This window comes from Scyliorhinus torazame, chromosome 3 (assembly GCF_047496885.1).
Source record: "Scyliorhinus torazame isolate Kashiwa2021f chromosome 3, sScyTor2.1, whole genome shotgun sequence".
NCBI classification, from domain to species: domain Eukaryota; kingdom Metazoa; phylum Chordata; class Chondrichthyes; order Carcharhiniformes; family Scyliorhinidae; genus Scyliorhinus; species Scyliorhinus torazame.
Window position 1 is genome coordinate 347,192,527 of NC_092709.1, and position 23,067 is coordinate 347,215,593.

The window sequence follows — 23,067 nt, forward strand, 5'->3', positions numbered from 1 at the left end:
ATAAATTATGTCCGATAGCACGTTTTATATAAGGTGCTGAAACATGCATGCCCTGTTCGTTGATCATCAAAAGTCCCATGACACTATCCTGAAGATGAGCTGGGGAATTTCCCCCAGCATCAATTTATCCTTCAATCAAAGTCTGGAAATCAGATTATCTGCCCATTATCACATTGCTGTTTGTGGGAGCTTGCTGCGCACAAACTGGCTCCCGCTTTACTAATAATTGAACAGTCCTTTGGGATGCCCTAAGGATGTGATAAGCTGCTAAATAGATGGCAGCTTTTCCCTGATTATTGCTATTCGTGGCTGCCCTGCACTTTGGCCTTTGAACTTTCCCCTTTGGTTCGCAATATTAAAAGAAAAGCTCAATTGGACATTGGGTTTCCCACTGGGTGGGGCGTTACTCTCCATTCACTGGCTTCATACCAGCTTATCAGTCTACAAGGAGGGTATCCGTGCTCCATACCTTGCCAAGGTTCATGTCCACGTAAGGGTCAGGGAAGCCTGTAAACTCTCGCGGGCTTCCGTACAAGTTCACAAAGCAGGGCCCGAATGTTGGGAGGTAGCCCAGGCCATCATCCACTGTCAGGGAACCCGAGGAGAAACACAAAGAGGTGCAGAGGAAAGCATTACATTGGGTTAGAACTTTGGCAAAACCCCCCATCCAATCCCAAGGTCCCCCCACCCCACCTCCCACACCACCCATCGCCCCCGCAACCCAATACAAATTTCCCACCATGCTATCACAATTGTCCTCCCAGCCCCACCCCATCCAATCCCTATCATTCCCAACCACCCGATCAAAATCCTACGCCCGCAACGAGTGATGGAAGAGGTCATTGACAGTGCCATCAAACAGCAATAGCCTGCTCACTGAGGCTCAGCATGGGTTCCATCAGGGCCACCCAGCTCCCCACCTCATAAGATCCTTGGTCCAAACATTGGCAACAGAGCTGAACTCAAGAGGTAGCTGAGAGTAACTCTTCTCGACATCGAGGTAGCTTTTTAAAATGTATTCATTCACGGGATGTGGCCATCACTAACAAGGCCAACCATTTGCCCTTGAACTGAGTATCTTGCTCTGCCATTTTCACAGGGCATTTTAAGAGTCACCAATATTCTTGTGGGTCTGGAGGCCAGACCAGGAAAGGACGGCAGATTTCCTTCCCTTAAGGACGTCAGTGAACCAGATGGGTTTTTGCAAGATTCGATGGTATTATCATGGTCACCATTACTGAGACGAGCTTTATATTCCAAGTTTAGTAATTGATTTTTTAACAATTCCAGCCACTGCCCATAGTGGCATTTGACAGAATGTGGCATCAAAGAGCCCTGGAAAAGTTAAATCAAAGGAAATATGTGGAAAACTCCCCGCTGGTTGGAGTCCGCTGGCACAAACAAAGATGGTTCTGGTTGGAGGTCAGTCACCTGAGCTCCAGGACATCACTGCAAGAGTTCTTTAGGGTGTCCTAGGCCCAACCATCTTCAACTGCTTCAACAATAACCTTCCCTCCATCGGAAGATCAGAAATGCGGATGTTGACTGATGATGGCACACTCTCATATTCCATCCATAGCTCTATAGCCACATTTTCTGGCATTCAAATGCCTTCCTCATCATTGAATCCCTGACCATCTACAGCCTAGGAATCACCATCAACTAGGAACTGAATCAGACTAGCCACATGTTCTGTGGCAAGTACTTCACCTCACGACTCCCCCAAAGATTGTCCATCATCTACAAGTCAAGAGTGCAATGGGAAACTCCCCACTCCCCTGGATGAGTGCAGCTCCAACAACACTCAAGAGGGTCAACACCATTCGGGTTGCAGCCCCGGTGATTGACACCCCACGCACAAACACTCACCCCCTCCATCAACCAACAACACGCTGGCACCAGTGTGTGAAAGTGAAAGTTGCCATAGTCTCCGAGGCTGCACTCGCCTTTTGAGAGAGAGCTGACTGGTGGTAGGGTCACCACACCTCAGGCGAGGGGCAAGGTTGACAAGGACATGGATAACCTCATAGATCACCTTCTGGTACGGGGATTGAACCCACGCTGTTGGCATTACATCGCGTCACAAAACAGTCGTCCAGCCAATTGAGCTAACCAGTGTGTACCATCCGTAAGATGCGCTGCAACAACTTACCAAGTCGCCTTTGGCGGCGCCTTCCGAACCCACAACCACTACCACCTAGAAGGATAGGGGCAGCAAATACATGGGAACATCACCACCTGGAAGTTCCCCTCCAAGTCACTCACCATCCTGACTTGGAAATGTATCACCGTTCCTTCACTGTCGCTGGGTCAAAATCCTGGGACTGCCTCCCTAACAGCACTGTGGGTGGACCTACACCACATGGACTGCAGCGGTTCAAGAAGGCAGCTCGCCACCAGCTGATCAAGGGCGCTGGGCAATGAATCTTCACCTTGACAGCAATGCCATCATCGAATGAATGAGCGAAAAATCTCCGTCCCACTCAATCCCAATAATGATTTCACCTGGGGGTACATGTTTCCATAATATTGAAACAATAAATCATTGTCTCTGATAACAAAGGGTTTTGAGAAGGAGAAACTAGTTGAGGAGATTTGGAATGCAGTCCCTGAAAGTTTGGCCGAAGCAGATTGAGTACCAATCTCCAAAGGGTAATTGGATAAATTCCTGAAGAGGAAAGATCTGCATGTGACTAATTGGAGATAACCCTTTCAAAAACTGGCACATTGAACAAAATGGCCTCCTTCTGTGCCGTGTAATTCTGAGTGGGCAGCACGGTAGCATAGTGGTTAGCACGGTTGCTTCACAGCTCCAGGGTCCCAGGTTCGAATCCCGGTTTGGGTCACTGTCTGTGCGGAGTCTGCACGTTCTCCCCGTGTGTGCGTGGGTTTCCTCCGGGTGCTCCGGTTTCCTTCCACAGTCCTAAAGATGTGCAGGTTAGGTGGATTGGCCATGATAAATTGCCCTTAGTGTCCAAAATTGCCCTGAGTGTTGGGTGGAGTTACTGGGTTATGGGGATAGGGTGGCGGTGTGGGCTTGGGTAGGGTGCTCTTTCCAAGAGCCGGTGCAGACTCGATGGGCCGAATGGCCTCCTTCTGCACTGAAAATTTGATGAAGTGCAGGAACTTGCCAAGGCTCTTGAAAAAAAAAAATGAAAATCGCTTATTGTCACAAGTAGGCTTCAAATGAAGTTACTGTGAAAAGCCCCTAGTCGCCACATTCCGGAGCCTGTTCGGGGAGGCTGGTACGGGAATTGAACCGCACTGCTGGCCTGCCTTGATCTGCTTTCAAAGCCAGCGATTTAGCCCTGTGCTAAACAGCACCTTCCAAACCAATGACCACTACCATCTAGAAGGTCAAGAGCAGCAGATACCTGGGAACCCCACCACCTGGAGGTTCCCCTCCAAGTCACTCACCACCCTGACTTGGGAATATGTCGCTGTTCCTTCACTGTCGCTGGGACAACATCCTGGAACTCCCTCACTAACAGTGCTGTGGGTGTACCTGCATCACAGGTTCAAGAAGGCAGCTCACCACCACCTTCTGTAGGGCAACTAGGGATGGGCAATAATTGCTGACCAAACCAGCAAAGCCCACATCCTATAAATGAATATAAAACCCCAGGGTAATGCTTGGAGGCCTATTTGCCATGGCCGGATTCAAATTCAATAAAAAATCTGGAATTAAAAGCTTATCGTTGACCATGAAACCATTGTCGATTGTCGTAAAAACCCAGGAAATCTGCCGTCCTTACCTTCAAGCAAGCAACTCGGTTGTATCAAATTGTGACCAAGTCTGCAACACGGAGTGCAGCGGTTCACCACCACTTCTCAAGGGCAATTGGGAAGGGCAATGTTGGCCTTGCCAACGATGTCCACATCCACTGAATGAGTGAGAAAAAGAGAGATGGATCGTGCTCCAGCCCCATTCCCAAGACTCTTAACCTCCACCTGGAGAGGCTTAACAAATCATTCACTGGTTTAGCACAGTGGGCTAAACAGCTGGCTTGTAATGCAGAACAAGGCCAGCAGCGCGGGTTCAATTCCTGCACCGGCCTCCCCGAACAGGCGCCGGAATGTGGCGACTTGGGGCTTTTCACAGTATCTTCATTGAAGCCCACTTGTGACAAAAAGCGAGTATTATTATTATTAAAAGGGCAACTAGCGATGGGAAATGAATGGTAGCCATTTCTGCGGTACCACATCCCGAAAATGAATGAAAAACTCAATTAGAAAAGCAAAATGCTCCAGATGCTGCAAATACAAATTAAAATCAAAACTGCGGACTGGGAAAGGAGAGTCGACACGTTAACTCTCCTCTCTCCACGGATGCTGCCAAACCTGATGAGATTTTCCAGCACTTTCTGTTTTTAAAATAGCATTTTGCAGCAGTAACTTTGAGGTGTGGGTTTGCAAGAGGGATCCCGCATCCCCCCCCCACCTTCCATCTCCGCCCCCCCACTCCGCCCACACACACAAACAAAACAGTCAATGCATCTCTCTCCGGATCTATCAATGATCAATTTACCTTCCACAGTGCCACTGAGACCTGAAGAATCAAGGGTTTTTAATTGTGCAGAGCATCTAAACCAACTTCCCCAATGCCAATACCATCCCCCATGTCATTCCTGACAGCAACACAATTCCCAACAGCATTCCCAGCACCAATACCATTCCCAACATAATTCCCAACGGCATTCCCAGCACCTATACCATTCCCAACATAATTCCCAACAGCATTCCCAGCACCAATACCATTCCCAACATAATTCCCAACACCATTCCCAGCACCAATGCCATTCCCAACACCAACACCATTCCCAACACCAACACCATTCCCAGCACCAATACCATTCGCAACACCAACACCATTCCCAGCACAATTATCAGAAACCAACATCTTTCCCGACACCACCAGCACCCACACCGAGATTCAGGCAGCATGCAGTCAGAAAGGCAAACACCACACCCCTGATACAACATAGACTGGAGCATGTCAATCAATTCAGAGGCGGAGTGTGATTGGGACTGTCTTGTCGAAACCATCTTCCACTTAAGCATTGCTGGTGTTCCGTGACAAGATGGATGAAGGATTGTGATGGTCCATTTTGTTTCTTCCCCAACCAGTTCCACTTGGGCAGGTAGATGCAGTTGGAGGGAGACCATTGCAGCAAAGAGATGCCCCAAAGTGAAGGGATGAATATTGTGAGACCGGCCCTGAGCTCAGACAAACACTTGGATGGATGGGGTTGAGCTTGCTCTTGTAAGAGTAACATTGAGTGGGATTTTCCAGTCCCACCCGCTGTCAGCATTGTCCACTCCCGCTGAAAGTCAGTGGGCTTCTGGCTTGGCCGCTGACCTTCCCATGGCGGGTCCTGTCAAGACGGAACTGGGAGATCCACACTACTATTTTATACCCTATTGGCTCCTCCAGCAGGGTGGCACAGTGGTTAACACTCCTGCCTCACAGCACCAGGGACCCGGGCTCAATTTCGGCTGTGGGTGACTGTCTCTATGGTGGTTGCACGTTCTCCCCGTGTCTGCTTGGGCTTCCTCCAGGTGCTCCGGTTTCCCCCCCATGTCCAAAGATCTGCAGGTTAGGTGGATTGGCCATGCTAAATTGCCTCTTCGTGTCCAAAGATGTGTGGGTTGGGTGGGGATATGGGGATAGGGCTGGGAGTGGGCCTAGGTACCACAGTCCCATAGTCCAAAGATCTGCAGGTTAGGTGGATTGGCCATGCTAAATTGCCTCTTCGTGTCCAAAGATGTGTGGGTTGGGTGGGGCTATGGGGATAGGGCTGGGAGTGGGCCTAGGTACCACAGTCCCATAGTCCAAAGATGTGCGGGTTGGGTGGATTGGCCATTTACAATGCGTGGGGTCATGGGGCGAGGATTGAGGTGGGGGGGGGAGTCTGGGTAGAGTGCTCTTTCGGGGGTCAGTGCAGGTTCAATGGGCAGAATTACCTCCTTCTGCAATGTAGGGATTGTAAGGATTCTTACTCTATTCAGTATAACTGCCTTGTATTAATTCGCCAGGAAACGGTCACTAGAGGCTGTAACCCAGTAATAATTATTCATCTGCCTGGAGTTTCCCATTGGCTTCTCGGGTCAAACTCTAGAAGGATATGTTGACATCAGATGACGCAGGAGAGGAGGAAGCTCATGTGGAGCACAAACACCGGTAATGATCAGTTGGGCTAACTGCCGTGTTTCCATGCTATTTTCCCATTCGCAAACCACTGTTTGTCCTTCCTGAAGCATGTGTACAGACACACAAGACTTTTGAAGATGCTGTGATCGGTTGATTTTTGGGCACATGCAGCTGAAAGTGAGAGTGATTATTGGTCAAGTTTGGAACGGACACAGGACACAGCAGATGTAAAATGATCAAGTATGGAATATGGCGTTGAGATAGAGGATGAGCCATGATCATAGTGAATGGCGGAGCAGGCTCAAAGGGTCAAATGGGCTCTCCTGGACCTAGTTTCTATGTTTCTATGGCTGAACCACAAGGCATCTTGATACAATGCATCTATCGACCAACAAGGTTGTGCCATTGGTTTGGTTCAGGGGTTGGAAGCTTCTTTTTTTATATTTACAACGGTTGTGGCCATAGCTGGCAAGGCCAGCAATTGTTGTCTATCTCTAATTACCCATTAACTGCCGCAGTCTTTATCGTGTAGGCACACCCACAGTGCTGTTAGGGAGGGAGTTCCAGGATTTTGACCCAGCGACAGTGAAGAAATGGCGATATATTTCCAAGTCAGGATGGTGAATGGCTTGGAGGGGACCTTTCAAGTGGTGGGGTTCCCATGTGTCTCCTGCTCTTGTCCTTCTAGATGGTAGTGGTCAGAGGTTTGGAAGGTGCTGCCTAAGGAACCTTGGTGAGTTACTGCAGTGCATCTTGTAAATGGTATACAATGGTTTAAAGCAGTGGATGGGGTGCCAATCAAGTGGGTTCTTTTTCATGGATGGTGTCGAGCCTCTTGAGTATTGTTGGAGCTGCACTCATCCAGAGAATTGGGTTAGGTTAGATTCATGGCAGAAATCAGGGTCAAATATCCTGCTCATATTTGTGGCCTCATCTTGCAGATGGACAATGGGCCATTAAGACCATTCACCAAATGCTGTTGGGAGACCCCAGATATCTGCTGTGCATTCCACATAGTTCTACTTTTCAATTGGTTGAATGGACAGAAAACTGGGCAGGCAGGTAAATTTCACCCCCTTGCAAACTCAGGGGAGGGGAGTGCATCAGAAGAGGAATAATAAGTAAGGAAAGTCACCATAGCCCCAGGTGACCACGGGCTGATTTCCCCTTTGAGGGGGGAGAGCTGACTGGTGGTGATTTAACCTGAGGATCACCACGCCTCAGGTGAGGGGCAAGGTTGAGAAGGCCTTCATGAAAAAGCTGAAGAGGAATATTACTGTAGTTAAATGACCGTAATAGGGACCAGGCTTCCTTCTCACTGAATTCCTAAATTAGTTTCCAGTCTTCTATTTTCCAAGGATCTATTTCCCTCTGTTTCCTGCCCGTTCATATATCTGCCTCGATGCATCTTAAATGATGCTATTGTGCCCGCCTCTACCACCTCCGCTGGCAAAGCGTTCCAGGCACCCACCACCCTCTGCGTAAAAACCTTTCCACGCACATCTCCCATTAAACTTTCCCCCTTAGTCTTGTCTTTGTCCTCAATACCGATTTGTGAAAGGAACTCTGCACTGCACCATCAAACAACTTCCAGGTCAGAGGTTACAGGAGAGGGCCTACTCATGATTCAGCATTGTCAAATCCCTTTGTTAGCTTTGCACCAGGAGGCTACGCATGGAGCAAGATGGCTCGATGAGGCCACCCTACCCACACGCTCGACTCTCCCTTCCTCCTCCTGCCACACTGGCAGTGACCTCCACCCCATCCCTGATTTGCAAACTTTGCCCCCGTTGGATTACCTACCTCCTCTCATCCAATCCCACGGCGGCGCCCCGTGTGTCACTGAGATGGAAGGCTATAGGTTGAAGAGTGAGGTGCAGAAAAGTCAGGAACTCAGGGAGGGAAATGGAGAGGGCAATGGGGGAGGTGCGTTTAACTGCCCGTTAGATTGGGGAGTGTCGTTGGCCAGTGTGTGTTGTGCAGGCGAAGCAAGTGCCCAGGCGTCCGCAAATAAAAAGTCAAGCAGAGGATCACTCAAACGCCACTTGCATCTCGCTGCCATTCCGAGTAAAATCTACTGGAAGCAATGCAAAGAAATAGCACCCAAAATCAAACCACTGAATGTAGAAAATCATCCGTCACAACCTACATCTGCTGATGGCTTCAGACGCCACCGGGGAAATATCTGAAGCACAAAGAAATGGAAAAGAAATGGAGACAGTTAGCAGGGTTCTGGAAAGAGAACACAATGGAGGGAGGGAGAGAGAGAGGGGAGGTAGAGAGCAGAAGGAGATATGAGCCTGGGAGGGGTTGCAGCGTAGATTTAACAAAACAATATCTGGAGTTCACTGGTTAAATTCCAAGGGGATATTGCACAAACAAGGATCACATTCACTGGGATTTAGATGATTGAGGGACGTTTCAAAGGAAACTAATAAAATATAGTTAGCGCTGGAACTGTACCAATGGTTGGCCAATTTACAATTAGGGGTCACAGTCTAAACATTAGTGACAGGCTTTTCAAAAGTGAAACTAGGAAAAATGTCCACACTGGAAAATTGGCAGAAGCTGGGGATGCTGTCCTAAAAATCACAACTGATACTCAATCAATTATTAATTTTACATCTTATTGCTGTCTCTCAGCCTTTGTCCCAGGACGATATCTATAAACTGACTGATGTACCTGTGGTAGTCACCACTGTTTGTATATATGACGTGTATGAGAAGTAATAAGGTAAGGCTCCTGTACTACAGGTACGGGGGTAGATCCCTGCCTGCTGGCTCTGCCCAGTAGGAGGAGTATAAATATGTGTGCTCACCGAGCTGCAGCCATTTCGGCAGCAGCTGGGGGAGGCTCCACATCTCTGCTTAATAAAGCCTCGATTACTCTCCACTCTCGTCTCGTCGTAACTGACAGTGCATCAGTACCTCAGACTCCCTCTCCGAGATCTCTACACTCCGAATGGTGTTTCTCTATTCCTTTCTCAGAGACCTATATACTCCAACTGGTGTCTCTCTGTTCCTCTCATAGATAGTGGCTGTTTAGCACAGGGCTAAATCGCTGGCTTTGAATAGCAGACCAAGGAAGGCCAGCAGCACGGTTCGATTCCCGTAACAGCCTCCCCGAAAAGGCGCCGGAATGTGGCGACTAGGGGCTTTTCACAGTAACTTAATTGAAGCCTACTTGTGACAATAAGCGATTTTCATTTTCATCTGCACACTGTTCCTCAGTGTCCCTCTCACAGGGAAATCTCTGTACACTGACTGGTGTCTCTCAGAGAGATCTCTGTATACTGACTGATGTCTCTCAGTCTCTCTCAGGGAAATCTCTGTACACTGACTGGTGTCTCTCAGTCCCTCTCTCTCAGAGAGATCTCTGTATACTGATGATGTCTCTCAGTCTCTCTCTCTCTCAGGGAAATCTCTGTACACTGACTGGTGTCTCTCAGTCCCTCTCTCTCAGAGAGATCTCTGTATACTGATGATGTCTCTCAGTCTCTCTCTCTCTCAGGGAAATCTCTGCACACTGACTGATGTCTCTCAGTCCCTCTCTCTCAGAGAGATCTCTGTATACTGACTGATGTCTCTCAGTCTCTCTCTCTCAGGGAGATATCGGTACACTGACTGTTGTCTCTCAGTCCCCTCTCTCAGAGAGATATCTGTACACTGACTGGGGTCTCTCAGTCCCTTTCCCAGAGAGATCTCTGTTCACTGACTGATGTCCCTCAATCTCTCTCTCAGGGAGATCTCTGTACACTGACTGGTGTCTCTCAGTCCCTCTCTCAGGGAGATATCTGTACACTGACTGGTGTCTCTCAGTCCCCTCTCTCAGAGAGATATCTGTACAGTTACTGAGTCTCTCAATCCCTCTCTCAGAGAGATATCTGTACACTGACTGGTGTCTCAGTCTCTCTCTCTCACGGAGATATCTGTACACTGACTGGTGTCTCAGTCTCTCTCTCTCAGGGAGATATCTGTACACAGACTAGTGTCTCTCAGTCCCTCTCTCAGGGAGATATCTGTACACTGACTGGTGTCTCACTCTCTCTCTCACGGAGATCTCTGTATACTGACTGGTGTCTCTCAGTCCCTCTCTTAGGGTGATCTCTGTATACTTACTGGTGTCTCTCAGTCTCTCTCTCAGGGATATCTCTGTACACTGACTGAGTCGTCAATCCCTCTCTCAGAGAGATATCTATACACTGACTGAGTCTCTCAATCCCTCTCTCAGAGAGATATCTGTACACTTTCTGGTGTCTCTCAATCCCTCTCTCAGAGAGATATCTGTACAGTGACAGTCTCTCAATCCCTCTCTCAGAGAGATATCTATACACTGACTGGTGTCTCCCAATCCCTCTCTCAGAGAGCTATCTGTACAGTGACTGAGTCTCTCAATCCCTCTCTCAGAGAGCTATCTGTACAGTGACTGAGTCTCTCAATCCCTCTCTCAGAGAGATATCTGTACACTGACTGAGTCTCTCAGTCCCTCTCTCAGGGAGATATCTGTACACTGACTGGTGTCTCAGTCTCTCTTTCTCACGGAGATCTCTGTATACTGACTGGTGTCTCTCAGTCCCTCTCTTAGGGTGATCTCTGTATACTTACTGGTGTCTCTCAGTCTCTCTCTCAGGGAGATCTCTGTACACTGACTCATGTTTCTCAGTCTCTCTCAGCGAGATATCTATACACTGACTGAGTCTCTCAATCCCTCTCTCAGAGAGATATCTACAGTGACTGAGTCTCTCAATCCCTCTCTCAGAGAAATATCGGTACACTGACTGGTGTCTCTCAATCCCTCTCTTAGAGAGATATCTATACACTGACTGAGTCTCTCAATCCCTCTCTCAGAGAGATATCGGTACACTGACTGGTGTCTCTCAATCCCTCTCTTAGAGAGATATCTATACACTGACTGGTGTCTCGCAATCCCTCTCTTAGAGAGATATCTGTACACTGACTGGTGTCTCTCAATCCCTCTCTTAGAGAGATATCTATACACTGACTGGTGTCTCGCAATCCCTCTCTCAGAGAGATATCTATACACTGACTGGTGTCTCTCAATCCCTCTCTCAGAGAGATATCTGTACAGTGACTGGTGTCTCTCAATCCCTCTCTCAGAGAGATATCTGTACAGTGACTGGTGTCTCTCAATCCCTCTCTCAGAGAGATATCTGTACACTGACTGGTGTCTCTCAATCCCTCTCTTAGAGAGATATCTGTACACTGACTGGTGTCTCTCAATCCCTCTCTCAGAGAGATATCTATACACTGACTGGTGTCTCTCAATCCCTCTCTCAGAGAGATATCTGTACAGTGACTGAGTCTCTCAATCCCTCTCTCAGAGAGATATCTATACAGTGACTGGTGTCTCTCAATCCCTCTCTCAGAGAGATATCTGTACAGTGACTGAGTCTCTCAATCCCTCTCTCAGAGAGATATCTGTACAGTGACTGAGTCTCTCAATCCCTCTCTCAGAGAGATATCTGTACACTGACTGAGTCTCTCAATCCCTCTCTCAGAGAGATATCTATACACTGACTGAGTCTCTCAATCCCTCTCTCAGAGAGATATCTGTACAGTGACTGAGTCTCTCAATCCCTCTCTCAGAGAGATATCTGTACACTGACTGGTGTCTCTCAGTCTCCAGATGGCGGAAGAGACTGAATTTCTCTTGTCCTATGTACAGAATGGTAACCACCACAAGGTCTTGTGGTGCAGTGGGTAACACCCCTGCCTCTGAGCCTGAAGTTCTGGGTTCAAGTCCCACTCTCGGAATGAATGGGGAAGGAAGTTGTGTTCACAACATGACCAAAACGGATTGAGTATTATCGTGTACAAATCAGATGGTCTAGCCATTGTTACTCACATCCAACGAATTAATTATTTATAAACGAGGGTCTGTGGCATTAACTTCCCCAGAATGCCTTGCAGGCTGCGTCTCTGAATTTATTCATGGCTGAGTTGGACAGATATTTGTTGGGTGAGGGAGTCAGGGGTTATGGGGTTGGGGCGGGGCGGTGAGGGTGGAAGACAGGAACATGTAGCCGAGACCAACCGGGTACAGCCATGATCCTTTTGAATGGTGGAGCAGGCTCAAATGGCTGTTTACTCCTTCTCCTAATGTTTCTCTGTCTCTCAATACTGCACGTCTTATTTCAGATGCAGTTTAACTTCTTCCGATCTCTGCCCGAAGGCAGGTTCATCCTTTAATAAGGACATGGAGAGTCCGTACCGTGTAAAATATGCCTCGCTGGTGAACTCTGCAGCGGGAATGATGTGGCGGACGATCGTTAGGAGGCGGCTGAGTTATGGAGTCAGCATCTGAGACCCCCGACGTCTGCCTCTCCTCTCCACCTTGGCACCTCGGAGCCAGATGATGCAACGTCAAGAGAGACTGGAGACGTCACATCAGGCAGGTTTGGGAATGGAGCCGGAGGATAATGGGCCTTCCGAAGCACTTCACGAGGGTGCAACCTCCATGAGCGAATGTGATCCAGGTGTCACTCATTAGTTGCCCCCGGACCTGAACTTGGTAAGAGACTGGTTGTGTTTGACGGGCGACAATTCCAGAGAACCAGCGAGCACCTTCATTGAAGTTACGAATGAGCACAACAGCATCAGGTGCAAAGTGTCGAAGAGGTCGACGTTGAACTGGGCAACGTCCTTGCAAATCTTGGTTGTGATATATCTTTGCGTCGATGTCCAGTAGAATCAAACTCAGTCGTGTACGAAGCCTACAACCCATTAATATCTCAGCGGGGGGCCACCCCAGTTACTCTGTGCGGCCTGGTCCTGTAGGAGAATAAAAACCTTGCCAGCCTGTTGTTCATCAAGCCAGATGTCTGTTTCTTGAGCCCTCGTTTACTGTCTGCATGGCCCTCACTGCCAAACTGTTCGATGCCGGTGGTATGGTCTGGTGCGGACATGGCAAATCGTGTTGCTTTTCGCAAAAGCGGCAAACACTTCACTATTGAAGAGGCCCCGCATTTATCATAGAATTTACAGCGCCGAAGGAGGCCATTCGGCCCATCGAGTCTGCACTGGCTCTTGGAAAGAGCACCCTACCCAAGGTCAATACTTCCACCCTATCCCCATAACCCAGTAACCCCACCCAACACTAAAGGCAATTTTGGACACTAAGGGCAATTTATCATGGCCAATCCACCTAATCTGCACATCTTTGGACTGTGGGAGGAAACCGGAGCACCCGGAGGAAACCCACGCACACACGGGGAGAACGTGCAGACTCCGCACAGTCACCCAAGCCGGGAATCGAACCTGGGACCCTGGAGCTGTGAAGCAATTGTGCTATCCACAATGCTACCGTGCTGCTCTTTTGGTCACGGTACCTCATAGATTCTGTGGGTGGAAAAAGAAATGCGCAATCGCTCGATGGCCACCCGGGAAGTGATTGCCGCCATCTTGTGGACCTCCGGACACTTTGAGTGAGCGTCCACCAGGACAGGAAACATCAAACCCAAGAAGGGACCGATGAAATTGGCGTGTACGTGAGCCCCAGGGCGCTCTGGCCACTCCCAAGGGTGTGGGCATGCCACCACGGGGAGCCTCTGGTGCCCTTGACAGATGGAGCATTGCTGGGCCAACATCTCGATATCGGTGCCCAAACCCAGCCACCAGGCGTAGCTCCTCGCCAGCATCTTCATTTTGGACACGCCAGGATGTCCGTCGTACAGGTTCTGTAACACGACAGCCTGTCCCTTTGCCGGAACAATAGCACTGGTGCCCCACAGGAGGTTGCCATCCTCCATGGTCAACTCGACAATTTTGAGGAGAAAGCTATCCGCTTCCCTGGTACTTGTCGCTGTTGCCCAACATGCCGCACCTTGGCAAGGACGGGGTGGGTTTGCGTCCAGTCATGAATACACAATGTAGTGACGGACAAGGGGCGGGATTCTGCGAAAACCGGCAGGGCGGGCAACTCCGGCGGGAAAGATTGGCGTGAACCACTCCAGCGTCCAGCCGCCCCGAAGGTGCGAAATCCTCCGACCTTCAGGGGCTAGGCCAACGCTGGAGTGGTTTGCGCCGCGCCGGCCAGCGCGGAAGGGCCTTGGCGCCATGCCAACCGGTGCCGAAGCGCCCCCGCCGCCCAGCGCAGGTTGGCGCATGCGCGGGAGCACCAGCGGGTGCTGGCGTCATCCCAGCGCATGCGCAGGGGGTTCATCTCCGCGCCGGCCATCGCGGATTGTTACACCGGCCGGCGTGGATGAATAGAGTGCCCCCGCGGCACAGGCCCGCCGATCGCAGGCCAGGCCACCATGGGGGCAACCCCCGGGGCCAAATCCCCCCGCGCCCCCCCGAAGACCCCAGAGGCTGCCCGCGGAGCCTGGTCCCGCTGGTAAGTACCTGTTGTAACATACTCCGGCGGGGCCGGCCGAAAACGGGAGGCCACTCGGCCCATCGCAGGCCGGAGAATCTCCGGGGGAGACCGCTGCCAACGCCCCCCAACCGGCGTGGCGTGATTCCCACCCCCGCCAAATCCCCGGCGCCAGAGAATTCGGCAGCCGGCGGGGGTGGGATACTCTCCTAGTATCTTCTTAAGTGGCTGGGTGTCAGATTTTGTCAGGTAATCTTCCTGTGAACGGCCCTGGACGTTCTATTGTAGTACAGGTGCACTATAAATGCAAGTTGTTGTTGGTTGGGAGGGAGATCCCAATTTGTTTAAACTTCTAGGACATCCCGTCGTGAAAGACGCTGAAGAAACACGAACCCATCTGAAGATGGGTCAGACGGACTCGAAACACTAACTCTGCCGAATTCCAATGAGAATCCAGTGATCACTGTAAATGAATGCTCCAGGTTTTCACCACCTACCCTGGGCCAGCTGGCAGGAAGGTTCCTGGTGTGAAACCTTCCCTTAACAGCAGAAAAGGGTAAGGGAAGCGTTGTAGGGGTGTTCAGAATTATGAGGGGTTTAAGAGCGGAAAGGGAAGAGAACTCCTTCTCGTGACAGGTGCGTCGGCAACCAGAGAATAGCAGATTTTAAATAACTAACAAGACCACCGGTGGAAGGGACTGCGAGTTTTGATGCACAGCACGTGTTATGATCTGGCATGCACTGCCCAAAAAGGTAGAGGAGGTGGCTTGAGGCAACAATGAGAAGAGTTCTCGTACAACAGGAGGGGTTCATTGAGAACAAAGGAAAAGGCTAACTATACACAGGCCTATACAGAGGTTCTCTTTACTCGGAGATTCCCGGGCCCACACCACCCGGGAACATGCTCCCAGGGTCCCATGCTTTTCCCCCATTGGTCAGGAATCACGTGCTCTTGCACGATAGGCCCCGAGCTGGTCACGTGTACGGTGAGGGATCGCCCTTTAAAGAGGCTATGCTACCACAGTAGTGAAAGTAGATTGAATAGTAACTTTCAAAAGATAAGTAGCAACATTTTTTTATTCCGAGGTGAGATGTGGGCATCGTTGGCAGGGCCAGCATTTATTGCCCATCCCGAATTGCTCTTAACGGGCATTTTAAGAGTCAACCACATTGTTGTCACATGTAGGCCAGATCAGGTAAGAGCGGCAGATTTCCTTCGCTAAAGAACATTCGTGACCCAGGTGGGTTTTTATGACAACGGTTATCATTGAACAATTATTTCCAGATTTAAAAAAAAATTGAATTCAAATTCTACTGTGGTGAGACTTGAACCCAGGTCCCCAGGTCTCTCGATTACTAGTTAAGTGATAAGGCCACGACACCATCGCTTCCTGTCCCCTGAAGGGAAAACTAATAGCATGGTTGTGGGGGCAAAATCAGGGGCATTGGATAGATTGGATAGCTCCGTCAAAGAGGTGTCACAGGAAGTTGGACTGAATCGCCTCCCTCTGTGTTGTCTCTGACTACCAGTGAAGGGGTCTCAGGGGTGGTCAGAGGTTGTTCAACCGCTGTTCCACGTGAATATAATCCAGAGTTTGTTGGGAAGAATTGTTGAGAGGCACAGTATAGATAGGAGAGAAAACAGAAGCGACAAACTGGTGGCAGTCTATGTTGTGATACTTAATGCACTTTGAACATTGAGAAGTGTTTAATCAATCCAACAAACCTGGTTTAACTATTATCAAACTTCACCCCCCCCTCCATAACTATTACTGAATTTTAGCTCATTAAACTTCCACCTGCCCTAATGTTTACTCATCTTTAACTTGCCATCACCAGCACTCAACTTCAAACTTCAAACACTATAACTATCACTAAACTTCAACCCGCTATACCCATCACTGAGATTGAACTGTCATTGTACCTCAACCTCAATACCTCGACAACTAGTGCTTCAATCTACAAACGATCATGACCCTTACTAGTGTAACCCTTACAGAATATCTAATCTGCCATAACCATTCATGAACTTCAAGCTAGTATAACCAACATCAACCTGCCATGACCATTACTACATTTCCAACCTACCCCAACCATTTCTGACGTTTAACCCACCATAACCATCACTTACCTTCAATCTCTCCTCCTGGGGCGGAGATTTTTGACATGCATAAGTAAGTTGTGCCAATCACATCATTGTGGGTTAATCGATCCCTGGCGAGGTAAAACACATCAACGAAAGATCAACCATAACCAACGTACCACCACAGACACAAATCACTAACGTCGGGTGTGGGATTTTAGAAAAGAAATAATAAGCAAAGGCTTGATGGATCAAATTTAACTCTTGTAATCTTCTCCCACAGCCCATGTACACTCTACCACTCTGTCAAATTATTGAAAGTGGCGGGGCAGGTTGAGAAAGTGTTTATAATCGCATTTTGGATTCTGGGCTGTATAAATAGAGGCTTGGAGTATAAAAGTGAAGTTATGACAATGTTTTCTGCAACATTATGGGCTGCACGGTAGCACAAGTGGCTAGCACTGTGGCTTCACAGCGCCAGGGTCCCAGGTTCGATTCCCCACTGGGTCACTGTCTGTGCGGAGTCTGCACGTTCTCCCCGTGCCTGCGCGGGTTTCCTCCGGGTGCTCCGGTTTCCTCCCACAGTCCAAAGACTGTGTTAGGTGGATTGGCTGTGATAAATTGCCCTTAGTGTCCAAAAAGGTTAGGAGGGATTATTGGGTTACGGGGATAGGGTGGAAGTGAGGGCTTAAGTGGGTTGGTGCAGACTCGATGGGCCGAATGGCCTCCTTCTGCACTGAATGTTCTATTGGTTTAACCTCAACCGGAATGTTGTGCCAAGCCCTGGACACCAGACTATGGGAAGGATGTGAAGGCTTTGGAGAGGGTGGTCCTGGGGAGAAGGTACCTGGACATGAACCACAAGCGCTGTAAGCTGCAAGACCGCGGACCGGAGCTGGAAGGTGGGGTTAGAATGGGCAGCTAGTTTTCTCTCTTATTGTTTGTCAGTCGTCATAGACACAAATTGGCCCATTCTGTGCCGTTACTGTTCTGTGGTTCTGGGGATGAGTACGGCAGTCAGGTGAATACATCGAAGAAGCTGAGGTTATTGTCTTTCGAGAAGAGAATTATCGAGGGGAGGGTTGACAAAGGTGTTCAGAATGATGGGGGTTTGGACAGGGTAGATGGGGGGGAAGCTATTCACATTGTCAGGAAGGTCTGGAATCAGAGGGTGCTGATTTAAGGTTACTGGAAATAAATCAATGGCAACGGGAGGTAAACGTTCTCGCACAATGAGTGGTTAGGATCTGGAATTCACTGCCTGAGACTGTGCTGGAGGCAGGTCAGTCCAGGCTTACAAAGGGGAATTGCAAAGAATATAATCTTCAGGGAACAATGGGGGTGGGAATGGGACAAGCTGAATTGCTCTTGCAGAGAGCCAGAAGAGACTCAATAGACCAAATGGCCTCCTTCCGTGCTGTAATTATTAAATGATCATTTGATTCTTCACTATTATGGACTCTGCATCGGCATTTAATCCCCTTCCACTGCTCATGGAGCCTCTAGCCCAACATGAACTCTCCTCTTTACTGTGAATCTTACCCATCAGCAGAACCAGAGGTGCAGTAAACAGGAGGACTCACCAGTCAGTGACACGGATTCTCATCTTCTCACACATGGAGGGGAACTGGGGACAAAGGACATATTGATCTTGGGATTTAGTCATCTACGTAAAAATACACCAATCACTGGGGAAGGAATGGATAGAGAGGAGACACAGACTGGGAACTATAGAGCAGGATGTTGAGGCGATACACTCAGGGACACAGTGGGGTATTGAGGACACACACTGGGACACAGCGGGATGTTGAGGAGATACACTCAGGGATACAGTGAGATATTGAGGAGACACACCTGGATACAGTGGGATATTGAGGAGATAGACTCAGGGATACAGTGGGATATTGAGGAGACACACCGGGATACAGTGGGATATTGAGGAGATAGACTCAGGGATACAGTAGGATATTGAGGACACACACACTGGGACACAGTGGGATGTTGAGGAGACACAGACTGGGACACAGTGGGATATTGAGGAGATACACACTGGGATACAGCGGGATGTTGAGGAGAGACACTCAGAGATACAGTGGGATGTTGAGGTGATACATACTGGGATACAGCGGGATGTTGAGGAGAGACACTGAGAGATACAGTGGGATGTTGAGGAGATACATACTGGGATACAGCGGTATGTTGAGGAGACACACACTGGGATAGAGCAGGATGTTGAGGAAATACACTCAGGGATACAGCGGAATATTGAGCACACACACTGGAACACAGCGGGATCTTGAGTAGAATACCCGGGGATACTGTGGGATGTTCAGGAGATACAAACTGGGATGGAGCAGGATGTTGAGGAGCTACATACAGGGATATAGTGGGATATTGAGGATTCACACACTGGGATACAGCGGGATATTGAGGACACACACACTGGGATAGAGTGGGATATTGAGGTCACACTGGGATAGAGCGGGATATTGAGGACACACACTGGGATAGAGTGGGATATTGAGGACACACACTGGGATAGAGTGGGATATTGAGGACACACACTGGGTTACAGTGGGATATTGAGGAGACACACTGGGTTACAGTGGGATATTGAGAACACACACTGGATTACAGTGGGATATTGAGGACACACACTGGGATAGAGCAGGATATTGTGGAGATACACTGGGATAGAGTGGGATATTGAGGACACACACTGGGTTACAGTGGTATATTGAGGAGACACATTGGGTTACAGTGGGATATTGAGGACACACACTGGGTTACCGTGGGATATTGAGGAGACACACTGGGTTACAGTGGGATATTGAGGAGACACACTGGGATACAGCGGGATATTGAGGACACACACTGGGTTACAGCGGGATATTGAGGAGACACACTGGGTTACAGTGGGATATTGAGGACACACACTGGGATAGAGTGGGATATTGAGGAGACACACACTGGGATAGAGCCGGATATTGAGGACACACACTGGGATAGAGCGGGATATTGAGGACACACTGGGTTACAGTGGGATATTGAGGAGACACATTGGGTTACAGTGGGATATTGAGGACACACACTGGGTTACCGTGGGATATTGAGGAGACACACTGGGTTACAGTGGGATATTGAGGAGACACACTGGGATACAGCGGGATATTGAGGACACACACTGGGTTACAGTGGGATATTGAGGAGACACACACTGGGTTACAGTGGGATATTGAGGACACACACTGGGTTACAGTGGGATATTGAGGACACACACTGGGATAGAGTGGGATATTGATGACACACACTGGGTTACAGTGGGATATTGAGGACAAACACAGGGTTACATTGGGATATTGAGGACACACACTGGGTTACAGTGGGATATTGAGGACACACACCGGGATAGAGCGGGAAATTGAGGAGATACACTGAGTTACAGTGGGATATTGAGGACACACACTGGGATGGAGCGGGATATTGAGGACACACACACTGAGTTACAGTGGGATATTGAGGACACACATTGGGTCACAGTGGGATATTGAGGACACACATTTGGTTACAGTGGGATATTGAGGAGACACACTGGGTTACAGTGGGATATTGAGGACACACTGGGTTACAGTGGGATATTGAGGAGACTCACAGTGGGTTACAATGGGATATTGAGGACACACGCTGGATTACATTGGGATGTTGTGGAGACACACTGGGATACAGCGGGATATTGAGGACACACACACTGGGATAGAGTGGGATATTGAGGTCACACTGGGATAGAGCGGGATATTGAGGACGCACACTGAGATAGAGTGGGATATTGAGGACACACACTGGGATAAAGTGGGATATTGAGGACACACGTCGGGTGTGGGATATTGAGGAGACACACTGGGTTACAGTGGGATATTGAGGACACACACTGGGTTACAGTGGGATATTGAGCACACACACTGGGTGTGGGATATTGAGGACACACACTGGGTTACAGTGGGATATTGAGGACACACACTGGGATAGAGCGGGATATTGTGGAGATACACTGGGTTACAGTTGGATAATGAGGAGACACACATTGGGTTACAGTGGGATATTGAGGACACACATTTGGTTACAGTGGGATATTGAGGAGACACATTGGGTTACAGTGGGATATTGAGGACACACACTGGGTTACAGTGGGATATTGAGGACACACTGGGTTACAGTGGGATATTGAGGAGACTCACAGTGGGTTACAGTGGGATATTGAGGACACACGCTGGGATAGAGCGGGATATTGAGGAGACACACTGGGTTCAAGTGGGATATTGAGGACACACACTGGATTACATTGGGATATTGAGGAGAAACACTGGGATACAGCGGGATATTGAGGATACACACACTGGGATAGAGCGAGATATTGAGGACGCACACTGAGATAGAGTGGGATATTGAGGACACACACTGGGATAGAGTGGGATATTGAGGTCACACACTGGGTGTGGGATATTGAGGAGACACACTGGGTTACAGTGGGATATTGAGGACACACACTGGCTTACAGTGGGATATTGAGGACACACACTGGGTGTGGGATATTGAGGACACACACTGGGTTACAGTGGGATATTGAGGAGACACACACTGTGACAGAGCGGGATATTGTGGAGATACACTGGGTTACAGTGGGATATTGTGGAGATACACTGGGTTACAGTGGGATATTGAGGAGACACACACTATGATAGAGTGGGATATTGAGGATGCACACTGAGATAGAGTGGGATATTGAGGACACACACTGGGATAGAGTGGGATATTGAGGATACACACTGGGTGTGGGATATTGAGGAGACACACCGGGATACAGTGGGATATTGAGGAGATAGACTCAGGGATACAGTGGGATATTGAGGAGACACACCGGGATACAGTGGGATATTGAGGAGATAGACTCAGGGATACAGTAGGATATTGAGGACACACACACTGGGACACAGTGGGATGTTGAGGAGACACAGACTGGGACACAGTGGGATATTGAGGAGATACACACTGGGATACAGCGGGATGTTGAGGAGAGACACTCAGAGATACAGTGGGATGTTGAGGAGATACATACTGGGGTACAGCGGGATGTTGAGGAGAGACACTGAGAGATACAGTGGGATGTTGAGGAGATACATACTGGGATACAGCGGGATGTTGAGGAGACACACACTGGGATAGAGCAGGATGTTGAGGAAATACACTCAGGGATACAGCGGAATATTGAGCACACACACTGGGACACAGCGGGATCTTGAGTAGAATACCCGGGGATACTGTGGGATGTTCAGGAGATACACACTGGGATGGAGCAGGATGTTGAGGAGCTACACACTGGGATGGAGCAGGATGTTGAGGAGCTACATACAGGGATATAGGGGGATATTGAGGATTCACACACTGGGATATAGCGGGATATTGAGGACACACACACTGGGATAGAGTGGGATATTGAGGTCACACTGGGATAGAGCGGGAAATTGAAGAGATACACTGGGTTACAGTGGGATATTGAGGACACACACTGGGATGGAGCGGAATATTGAGGACACACACACTGAGTTTCAGTGGGATATTGAGGAGACATACATTGGGTTACAGTGGGATATTGAGGACACACATTGGCTTACAGTGGGATATTGAGGACACACATTTGGTTACAGTGGGATATTGAGGAGACACACTGGGTTACAGTGGGATATTGAGGACACACACTAGGTTACAGTGGGATATTGAGGACACACTGGGTTACAGTGGGATATTGAGGAGACTCACAGTGGGTTACAATGGGATATTGAGGACACACGCTGGGATAGAGCGGGATATTGAGGAGACATACTGGGTTACAGTGGGATATTGAGGACACACGCTGGGATAGAGCGGGATATTGTGGAGACACACTGGGAGACAGCGGGATATTGAGGACACACACTGGGATAGAGTGGGATATTGAGGACACACACTGGGTGTGGGATATTGAGGACACACACTGGGTTACAGTGGGATATTGAGGACACACACTGGGATAGAGTGGGATATTGTGGAGATACACTGGGTTTCAGTTGGATATTGAGGAGACACACACAGGGTTACAGTGGGATATTGAGGACACACACTGGGATAGAGTGGGATATTGTGGAGATACACTGGGTTACAGTTGGATAATGAGGAGACACACATTGGGTTTCAGTGGGATATTGAGGACACACATTTGGTTACAGTGGGATATTGAGGAGACACATTGGGTTACAGTGGGATATTGAGGACACGCACTGGGTTACAGTGGGATATTGAGGACACACTGGGTTACAGTGGGATATCGAGGAGACTCACAGTGGGTTACAGTGGGATATTGAGGACAGACGCTGGGATAGAGCGGGATATTGAGGAGACACAATGGGTTCAAGTGGGATATTGAGGACACACACTGGATTACATTGGGATATTGAGGAGACACAC

At 49.0% G+C, this 23,067-nt stretch overlaps 1 protein-coding gene across 1 annotated transcript in view; it reads right to left on the reverse strand.

Annotated features, from left to right (window-relative positions):
- Nucleotides 1-23,067, reverse strand: part of dysf (dysferlin, limb girdle muscular dystrophy 2B (autosomal recessive)) — a 427,787-nt gene that overhangs the window by 264,370 nt on the left and 140,350 nt on the right. Inside the window, exons 15-17 of the mRNA XM_072497740.1 lie at nucleotides 18,153-18,196; nucleotides 16,618-16,700; nucleotides 470-585 (exon numbers count right to left, since the gene is read on the reverse strand). Coding sequence (XP_072353841.1) covers nucleotides 470-585; nucleotides 16,618-16,700; nucleotides 18,153-18,196 — 243 coding nt within the window. The remainder of the gene's footprint in view (nucleotides 1-469; nucleotides 586-16,617; nucleotides 16,701-18,152; nucleotides 18,197-23,067) is intronic.